The sequence below is a fragment of the Fusarium falciforme genome, chromosome 9, assembly GCF_026873545.1.
Source record: "Fusarium falciforme chromosome 9, complete sequence".
Lineage (NCBI taxonomy): Eukaryota > Fungi > Ascomycota > Sordariomycetes > Hypocreales > Nectriaceae > Fusarium > Fusarium falciforme.
In genome coordinates this window covers 1,649,978-1,660,698 of record NC_070552.1, presented here as the reverse complement: position 1 = coordinate 1,660,698, position 10,721 = coordinate 1,649,978, and the positions used below count along the sequence as shown (strand labels likewise).

Here is a 10,721-nt window from a genome sequence, read left to right as displayed (position 1 = left end):
GATGATGTGAGTTGGTGTCGCCAATGGGATGAGGTGAGATCGGTGTGTGAGATTGACCACACAATAGGCGAATTGGTCAAGAGGCCTGTCGTCGAGGTCGAGTCGTACTTGAAGGGTGAACGATGTGTGGAATGTAAAGACACGGCTCTATTATGCTAGATGCCTTGGTTGAATAGGGCCGAGTAGACAAACTCAGGGGAGACCTGAAAGCGGATGGTACACGTCGAACTTGTTGATCATTGAAGCATCCGGCGAAGCGGACGGTGAAAGATTAGAGCGGTAGAGTGGAGAGTGGAGATTGAAAAGATCAAATCGTCAAGCAGATATTCGTGACTGTCGTCGTGATTCAAATTGCGCTGGTTATCGTCGTGAGAGGCAGTTCCTTTGTCGTGCTGTTGTTCAGGTCAAGAGTGGAGAGTAAGAGTGAGACTCAAAGAGGCGATGAGGGCGAGGCTGCAAGCTGCTGGACAGGGACAGGATGAGGCTCAGTGGTCGACCACGATCCTTGGGATTTGGTTGGAGCAAACGCCCAAGTCCCCGTCGAAGAAGAGTGCAAGTTCGTGACAGTTGGAGAGGAACGAACACACAATGAGGAGTTCGAAGCCAAGGGAACGGAAATCCGGGGGCGGCAGGTGGGGGGGGTGGATGGTTATTATATTCTGGTCGCTAGACTGGCTGAGGGCTCGTTACTCAAGAAGGGGGGCAGAAGAAGTTTGGTCGATGAGAGCCAAAGCAGGGCCAAGCCCAGTGGAGGAGGGCGTGTGGGAGGCGTTGAGGGTCCATGGTAGGGTGCGGATGGCGTCTGGGAGACCAAAGAAAGGCAGAACAAGGCGCAAAGAGGGTGGATGTAGTGCCGGGGACCCATTACCACTCCACACAAGGAACCCGGATGATGGAGAGCGCTTTTCCTGGGTGAGGGCGGGTCTTCTCCGATTACGGTAAAGGGCCTTGCCAGGAAGACAAGTCTGGAGGTGGCACCGTGGCATCGGGGTGCGTGCGCGTGCATCTGCGTGCGTCTTGGTTGTGGGGATTACGGTCGGGGGGGAGGGATGGTGCGGCGGTGCTCACAGTGGCAGTTGAGACGCAGATGTTGACGAGCAGGTTGAGTACCATGAGTGATTACCACCGGTAATGCCAAGCCGACTCTGGGGAGGCAAAGGCAAACGTCAACCATTGACGGCGTCGTATTCTGGAGATGGTTTTCCTTTTTCCTTCAGGTTCAGCCCAGACAGACAGACAGAAAGAGACTGAGGCAGAAGCGGAGGAATGGTGGGGTTACGTACCTGCCTACGCGAGGTGAGGTGCCTGACTTCCAGGCATTTTATTTCATTCAACTCCTCAGACTCTCCACCACACCTTGACCTTGATGAGACTCACTAATCCCTCTTGGAAGCCGACCCCAAGACTTGTGTGGTTTTTGCTCCTTCAACAGCAGCACGACAATTGAGATAGAACCCTTGTGGGCGACCCCGGATAAATCCTTGTCCTCCCACCCATCACGCCTCTTCCCCCTCTCTTTATCTTACTCCAGCAGCCACCACGTCCTTGCCCAGGCTTCTCGACCAGCTCTTGGCGGCTGGGCCAGATGCAGTTCACTTTCTTGGGTCATCTTGGTCTGGGGTGGGCGTTTCAATCCTTCCGGGTATGGGCGGACACGGCCGGGGAAAATCTCTAGCTGCCACCTGGTTGGACAGACTCGAGGCTGTCGTCGCTCATGGCCATCTCAAGGCCACGCTCAAGCCCTGCAACAACTGATTGCCTGATCCTGGAATATCCGGGGCATTGGGGCTTGGTGTCGTCAACAGCGCCTCCCCCTCCTCACGCTGGTCCCGGCTCCACGCGAGCATCAGGGCCATTGGCACACGGACACACACACAATGTGCGATCCCGCACGATATCGACGTTGACACGACGTACGACACGGCGCGACGACACCAGGTCCAAGGGTCCGGGCATTGAAGAATCAGACCAAACTCTGGGGATCCGGGGTTGCCATGTGTTGACTTGTGCGGCGATGTACACGCCACCACGCTCCAAAATCTAACAATTTCCAGCACGACAAGTCGGGCATAACGGCGCCCGCAATCCACATCACGCCGCCCTCGTGGCATCAGAGACGTGACAAGCAAAGAGGCAAGCGGTTGTTACGGTGCCCGCGCTAGACCCCGACAACATCGTACGGACCCTGTCATAAATCAACTTTGACCCAGACAGGACAGTCTGCGTGCGTTACGCTGTCAAAGAGGAAAGGCAAAAGAGATGTCCTCTTTGGTCTGGTTTGGAGCCTGCCCTTCTCCAAACATTACCCCGATGTCCAGGGAGGTACCCACTCGCTAAAAAAGACTCGCCGTCCCTCATCTTCATGATGATCCTCATTCACCTGGCCCGGAGGGCCTCCCCTCCCCACAGTCGCCCAAAGCCTCATGAGCCAGTCTAACCAGCGGCTTTGAATCTTGACAGATCTCACTCGCTTGTCAGCGATGGCGAGATGGATGTCATGAACGGGCCCGGGCCTCTGCCTCAAGGACGCAAAGACCTGCCGTCCCCAGCTTCCGTCCCAGCTCGATTCGTCTCCGATCCTGGTTGCGGGCTCCGTGGCCAGGGTGGCTTTTCTTCGCAGGCCTCCCCCCCACAGTTTGTCATTGTAGTGTGGAGCGGCCAATCACCGACCCGGCTTGGGGACCTGAATCGAGTCAGCAGCCCCGTTGAGCTAGGGGGCGTGCCGGAAAGGCTGGCGCATCACGAGGCGCCGCAAACGCAGAACTGCGGGCTGTGGGGACAAACAATACACGCAGCGTTTTGCAGCAATATTCCTTCCTTTTCTCGTCATTCATCTCATTCCGCGCTACCGTTACGGTGCGGTGCGGTGTGGTGCCCAATGCCGTTTCATTCTTGCACCGTCCCTGCAGCCCCTGTTAAAGTCAGTCGTTCCATCGGCATTGGAAGACGTCAAGTCAATGTCGACATCTCATCCACAACACGCCGGTCTTCTGTGGATGTGGAGGTGGATACCACGCAGTGACATGGGTTCTCACGGTTCGCGGGCGGAGTGCCGTGGTCCATGCCAAGTTCCTCCCAGGTCCCGCTCTGAGAGCTAATATTGCTCCCATAGGCTGCCCTTTTCCTGGTCGATTTCATCAAAGCGTCCCCCTTCTCTCCACTTGGATGGAGCTCTGTCTTGATGATAACTCTTTCATTTTTGAAGGCGAACAACCACAAAGTCAAAGTGATGTGACGCAAAAGTTGCAATGCGAGGATTCATGGCGCCTGTCCATTAGTCCGGTGCAGCCTTCACGGGCAAGGGGAAATCTTGGGTTGCAGGATTTGGAGCTGGGCCAATCATCAAGAGAGATCGAAGAGAGCCTCTAAATTCTGGACCAATAGCGGAGATTAGTCGGCAATGTTCGGCTACTCCGTCAACGAAGCCAAAAAAGACACAAATCCTTGGTGGGCGGCCAACATTTCGACTCTGGCGAATCATGAGGCCATGAAATCTCTGTCGCCAGCGCCGAGACCCCATTTCCACTTACAAGCACTGGCGTAAACACCATCCCAACGTCTAGGGGGCGTGAGGTTTTGCAAAGAGGCAACGCTGTTCTGGTTCTGTCCAACGGTGCATGTCTCGACGGGACGCCCCGGGTTGGGCAGAACCTTAAGGGGCTTTGAAATGCGTTTGGTTGTCGACGATTGGACCAGCCTCTGCTCAGGGATTACTTCACATTCACTGTCCAAGAATGCCTCTTTTCGTCCCTGGCTTATCTAATCCCTACTGCGACAGCTGGCTGGAAACTCTGATGGATGCCAGGATTTGGTGTATCAACCTTGAGCCAATGATGGCTGCCTGCGGGTATCTGGGGAGTCGGACATGATGTGTGAGATGAAGCAGGCACGGCGTGCATTACCTCCAAATTTGGCACCTTCCATGTTGGCCGGCCGGCTGGCTGCCCTGGCTGACGGCGGCTGATGAAATGGAAGGACACACACACACGCAAAGCGAAAATTCCCTCTTCCCCACATCAGCTCCTCTTCACGATCCATCCATCTCACTCTACCCACGCCGCATATTTTTGCCGACTGCGTCGCCATCGCAGTGCAGCTCAGCGCAGTACATTGCCTCCGTCATCATAATAAGGTGACGCACCCCTCCTTCTCCTTTTGTCTGTTGCTACGCATCGCCGCCCCCCAATCCCCATTCCGCGGCCGGGTTCTGATCGAAGCCAAGGCCTCCGTGAGCTGGACGGCCAGCTTCACCGCGCCGGTGATCGATCATGTGGAGGGGTGTTGGAGGTCTTGGTGGGTATTTCTCCCCGTCACCGCTTCAAAACTCGATGGAGCGAGCAAGGTGAGCATCCCAAAGAGGAATGAGCTAACATAGGTGAGACGGCTCGAGAAACAAGAAAACCTTCGCGAAAGGGATTCAAACACGATGCTTGGATGCAAGTCAATCACCGAGCCCGGCTCCAGCAAGCTGCCAGCCCAGCCTCAGCGGAGCCTAGACCGCAGTGGGGCCGGGTCCCCGGTGCCTCCGGTCCTCTCCCTGAGGGACACACTGCGGGATGCTGGGAGACGCTGGAACCCAGAGATCTGCCCCCCATCGGCCACATACCGAGCCCGCTGGAAACCACTGAAGGCCGCTGGGGGCTGGGCGGGGCGGATACTGACGTCCGACTGGGTTCTGCCCGGGCGTGGCTTGGGCCAAGGTGAGAGCCCCTTGGGCGGATGGACATCGAAGTCCAAGTAAAGCGGGTCCCGAGGCCTTTTCACCTTCCATACAGGCTCTCCTGCTTTTTCTCCATGGGGTGCGAGTGGATCGCGAGCCTCGCATGCAGTCTCGTGCCGGGCCAGGGCCTTGGACATGCAGGACTAGCCCAGACGTGACCGGGCCTGACAATTGAGCTCTTTCTTTCTGGACGGACCGGCTTTGGTCGGTGAGCATCGGTCTGGCTTAAGCGAGCTCTAGAGACCCTCAGAGGCGTGCAAGGCTGCTGCCGCTGCAACTCCCTGATGGTTCTTGGGCGCCCCAAAAGCCGTCATGGTGTTCTAAATTGGAAAATTCTGATTGATGTCCATGCCGGTTTCCTGTCGGCAGGCGACTCTCAGCCGCGACTCTGTGCTACCTATGTACAACGCTCTCGATGCTTCCGCCATGCAGCTGCAAAGTCCCTGGGGAAGTTGGAGGAGGGGTGGCTGATCTCCCGCCAGTGGGCGTGCCACGACGGACTGACGTCCTACTTCTGTCTCCGAATGAACCATTCCGAGATTGACTTCTCCGTAGCTTCTTTTCATTGCAGCTCACCTCCGATCTGCGTACACACCAACGGACAAATTCGCGATGAAAGTACGCCAATATCAAAGCACAGATACTACGTACGCGCAGTGGGATCGAAGGCCGGAGCACCTGGGAGGACAGGGGTTTCCCGGTACTCGACTCGAAGTTCACTTCAGCCATGTCATGATGCTTCAGGAAATATTCAGGAAATCGGGATTCGGTCTTCTGTCTTGAATCTCGACATCCACAATCCGGAATGGACGGAACATCGAGATGTGAATGAAACCGTGTCCAGAGTCGATGTCAATCTCCACTATGGGGATTTCTCAGGCAGGCTCATGGGTCACAGCCCAAGATCAGGAACAGGCGGAGCTGTCCAGAGTGTGAGGTGGAATCTCGACGTCGGCGTCATGTCATGCGCAGGTCCATCCATCTATGATGGAATTTTCAAACGGTGGTCCGGCCAATTTTCGCAATCCGACCCAATCGCCGATATTCAAGGATCATGTTTTCCATGCTTACCTACTTGGCGGCAAAGAACTCGGCTCTCGTCGTAATGTCGCTCGTCTCGCGGTTGCATGCCATGGAGACCAAAGGGAGGCACAGGAGGTACAGGGCATGACAGACAGACAGACAGACAGGAGGGCGCTATGCTGATATGACACCTTGAGCAATGCAACCACGAGCCTCGACGCCACCGTGCGCCCATCCACACACCCAGCATCCAACATCCAGTCTGCATCCCAAGAAACGTCACGGTCCAATCCCTTTGCTGCCGGTCTCTTGCCCTCCCGCGCCCTCCGGCGTCGAGCGCCGAAAACTGGGGCCCGGGCCCGAACGGGCTCCACTAGAGCCAACCCCATGCATACCCCATGCCCGAGGGAGCCATCATCACAAACCCCCAAGGCCGCCGTCGCCGCCGCTCAGATGCCGTGTAAGAAACGGCATCCAACAAGCAGAGATTCAACTCGACTACCCTTGCTCGCTTCAAGCATCCTCCACCCACCCTCGCCGCCGCCCAATGGCAGAGCCCTCGTTTGCCTTGACCAGAATATGTCTCATCCTCTCCCGCAGCCACGCGCCAATGCTGGCGCAGATTCGCTAGCTGCCGCCCCCGATGCACCCAACAGAAACCCCTGCTCGGCGTTGACCTCCCCCATCCCCGAGCTTCCAGGCGAGCTTCCGCTCGGCTACCGACGCACCGAGAAGGCCCATCTACCAACTCCCGCCCATCCTACCACCTGGGAGAAATCAAAAACCATTGACCCCCAACCACCACCCTCGCTTGTGCTTGTGCGTCCATCTGGATGCCCGTCCATTGAGATCGAGATCCTCAGTTCCTAGGCCCCCGATCGCGCGTGGGAGTCCCGAGTCTTGGGGCTCACATGCCAAACTCTTGAAACCACCATTATCAAGGAGATCCCCATATCACCACCCAAACCTGGGCATCACGCCAGCTTCGCCGTCCTCGCCAGCTTCCCTGTCTCGTCCCGGACATTAATGTGCGGAGGGGGATACTCACATGTCGTGATCCCTTCGCTAATCAGTCAGCTGTCCACCATCACTGGTCAAGCTTCCATGGACCTGTCACACACTCAATCCTCCCAAATCCTCAACTTGGCTCGGGGAGTCTAGCTCTGATACGACTACAATGAGAAAGACAGCATAGCCCTCATCGGCATACTCCCTTCATTGAAGTCAGTGAAGGTGGGCATTTGTTCATGTCATTACCACCGCTATCCGACCAAACAAAGGTAGGTAACCGCTTGTTCCTGGGTTAAAGATGTCACTCGGATCACCTCACCACGTCCTCTCACCGATCAACATGGACAAGCACGGGAATGAGACATCATGACCGGCAACAAGACGACACACATACTGAGATAATACCGGAACGCCAACTTGCCAGCCAGGGCTTGTTGCAGCCAACCCTTGGTCAGGATTGGTGATGCCAATCACTACTTTTCTCCTACCTTCAGATGGCTCAACATCAGGGTAGGTATGCAGTTGACTCTGGACCATGAGCCCACAAGGATCACTGCATTACAGAACGACCATGCATCTATCTACCCATGGTTTGCCAGCTGTCCCTGGAGCAGCAACTATCACGACTACGACAAACACGACATGTACCACGTCACCATGGACATCTCAGCATCTTCAAGCCTCAGCCTCAAAAACGAGTTTCAACAACTTATCAATCACAAACAAGGCACATTCAACATGTAACGATGAATCCAACTCCTATTCAACAACAATCTCATCTACCAGTATGTACGCTCTCTTCCCACGTCTTGTTTTGGTCCGCCTCTATCCTGTCAGGCCCATGCCAGAGGAAAACAAAGATTAAATAGCCGTTAACGCATCAAGCAGATTATGAAAACGCAAAAACGCCCATCACTGGAGCCGCTCAACAGAATTCTCATGGCCACCGTCCAGAGCGTGTGGCATGACATGAGTAGGTATCAAGTTCACTGGCAAGGCAAACGAGAGTCCAGCCCCAGTGAATCCATGACACGGAAGTCCGGTCAAGGGCCATGGGTCGTGGTCAGCTCAAAACGCCCAAGTTTCAAAATCTCCGCAAGTGCGATCTCGACGACGAGCACTTCACAGTCGAGAAACACACCCGTTCAATCCAAACATGCTGCAAATCATACACAAGTGTGCACAAACAAGCTGGGACACGATCCATCTACAGATGGGTCTTGGCATCAGCGAAGCAGAGGGGGTCATAGATGTGCTTCTTGATGTAGGTGGTGAGGGCAACATCACCCCACTCCTCCCACTCGGCCCACTGGGAGTCAGGGAGCTCAGAGACACCACCACGTCGGGCAGCCTTCATCACCTCACGGGCAACGATGACGCTGGCGTCACGGACACGCTCAATGCGGGGGTAGATGAGACCCTTGTGGACCTCCTCAGCAGTCAGGGAACCAGCCAGAGCAGCGGCAGAGGTGTAGATCATCTCGTCAGTGACGCGAGAGGCCTTGGCCAGGATGGCACCGAGACCGATACCGGGGAACACGTAAACGTTGTTACCCTGGTTGGGGTAGTAGGTGGTGGGGTGAGACTCGTCACCGAACTTGGCCTTGACGGGGCTGAAGGGAGAGCCAGAGGCGAAGAGGACAGTGCCCTCAGTCCACTCAATGGCCTGCTCGAAGGTGCACTCAGCCTTGGTGAGGGGGTTGCTGAGAGGGAAGAGGATGGGGCGGCGGCCAAGACCACCAGCCTCAACGGAGGCCTTAAGGGAGCGGACAATGTCCTCGGTGAAGACACCGAAGGTGGCAGTCAGACCAACAAGAGCGCTGGGCTTGACGTACTCAATGACGTCCTGAAGAGTGCGGTACTGCTGGCCGTCGTTGTCGGTACGGGCAAAGTACTTCTTGTGCTCAGCAAGGCGGTCACCACGGTCCTTGGTGACAAGACCCTTGGTGTCGACAAGCCAGAACTTGTCACGGGCAGCCTCCTCGCTCAGGCCGCGGCGAGTGTAGTACTCGACGAGCTGCTTAGCAACACCGACACCGGCGGAACCGGCACCCATGAAGACCAGGCGCTGCTCCTCCAGGGGAACGCCGGACTGCTCAACGGCACCAATGTAACTGCGTTGCTATTAGTCCTGATGTCAAGTGATATCGGGCCAAAGAGATTGCTACATACCCAGCCAGGACAACGGCACCAGTTCCCTGGATATCGTCGTTCTATAGGTCTGTTAGTCATCATTTTCTTTTCCTCTTGGTTCTCCATTCCACTTACGAAGCAGCGGTACTGGTCGCGGTATCGGTCGAGGTAGCCAAAGGCCTTCTGAGACTCGAAGTCCTCGAACTGCACAACCATGTCGGGGAAGACGTCACGGACAGCCTCCATGAACTCGTCCATGAAAGACTGCTGCTCCTCGTAGGCGGGGCGCTTCTGTCGCAGACCCAGGTAGAAGGGGTCCTTCAGGTTCTCTTCATTGTTGGTACCGCAGTCGAGGACGATGGGGAGGGTCTTCTGGGGGTGGATACCAGCAGCGCCGGTGTAAAGAGCGAGCTTGCCGATCTACAGCGAAACGTTAGCAGTGTCCTCGAAGTGCGCTAGCCAGAGCGAATTCGACTTACCGAGATACCGACACCGTTGATGCCCAGGTCACCGAGACCAAGGATACGAGAACCGTCTGTCACGACGCAAATCTCGGGGTTTTGGCAGGGCCAGTTTCGGAGCATGGTCCGGATGGACTTGCGCTGCTTGATGGAGATGTACAGAGCCTCGGGGCGAGTGTAGATGCTCGAGTACTGGAGGCAGACATCACCAATGGTGGGAGTGTAGACGAGGGGCATGAGGTCGCGGATGTTGTCGATGAGGAGGCGGTAGAAGAGGTCGGTGTTGGACTCCTTGATGGAGGAGAGGTAGAGGTACTTGTCGATGGGAGTCTGGCGGGTGTGGATCATCTTCATGGCTCGGGCGCACTGGGTCTCGAAGCTCTCCATGGTGTGGGGGAAGAGACCAGTGAGGTTCTTGGAGGCGCGCTCCTCGGGAGTGAAGGCGAGACCTGGAGGGGTTGAGGTCAGCGATGGACATTGGAAGGGCTGATGAGGAGGGCGCAAGGTATGGAAGGGACAACGACATGATCCATTGTTGGGTCATGAGCTTGGGAGTGTATGCGATGGTGGGAGCAGAGCTCAACCAAGCTTCGAGTGAAGCTCAGGCGGGAGGCACCATGCAGCAACACCATGGTGATGTTGACAACAAGTGTTGATCAAAGGAACGGGGAAGCTTACCCTTGTTCCAGAGAGGCTCTCGCACAATCTGGTAACCGGCAGCATTCGTCTCATCGATGTACTGGGTAGGCCGGTCCTGCTGGATCTCGGCATAGTGGTCTTGGGCGTAGCCACGGTGTTGGTCGAGGGCAGTCATCTTGATCTGTTCTTCAATCTTGGAAAGGTCGACAGAGGACATGGGATTTGAATCTGTAAGTCTTCGCCTAGAGGGGGGACATGGGCCGGTTAGATATAGATGTCGACAGTGGGAGGAGCAGGAGGGAGGGGAGGGGGGAGAAGGGGGGTACACACGATGACGAGGTTGATGAGCGAGAGCGAGGCGTGGCAATGTCAGAGCTGGCGGTGCTATAGGGAGACGACGACGCCATGGACATGGACAGTAACGGATGGGGTGACGGGGACTGGGACGACGGGGAGTAGGATGAATAGGAGAGACGGGGGAGCGGCAGTCGAGGGCGACGATTATTAGTAGTCGCGGTGACAGCAGACGAGCGGGTGAGAGCAGACGATGTCGCGGATCGCAAGGGGCCACTAGCGAGGAAAAGTCGGTTTAAGACGTTTTGGGCGGATCCGGGTCCCGAAGGCGAGGCCACCGTCATGGTCGAGAGCGTCTGGCCCATGCGAGCGAGTTGGAGTCAGTCAGAGAAGAGGGACTCCAGGAGATACCGGAGTATGGGGGAGGGCAGCAGGGGTGA

General features: G+C 56.3%; 1 protein-coding gene across 1 annotated transcript; it reads right to left on the bottom strand.

Moving 5' to 3' along the window:
- Positions 1 to 7,961: 7,961 nt before the first annotated feature.
- On the bottom strand, positions 7,962 to 10,646 carry NCS54_01138900 (Hypothetical protein; the record flags this gene model as incomplete). Its single annotated transcript, XM_053156667.1, has 6 exons — positions 7,962 to 8,868; positions 8,927 to 8,967; positions 9,023 to 9,307; positions 9,367 to 9,797; positions 10,027 to 10,229; positions 10,318 to 10,646. 6 exons carry the CDS (start codon positions 10,644 to 10,646, stop codon positions 7,962 to 7,964), a joined length of 2,196 nt encoding a protein of 731 aa, XP_053012642.1.
- Positions 10,647 to 10,721: the final 75 nt, after the last annotated feature.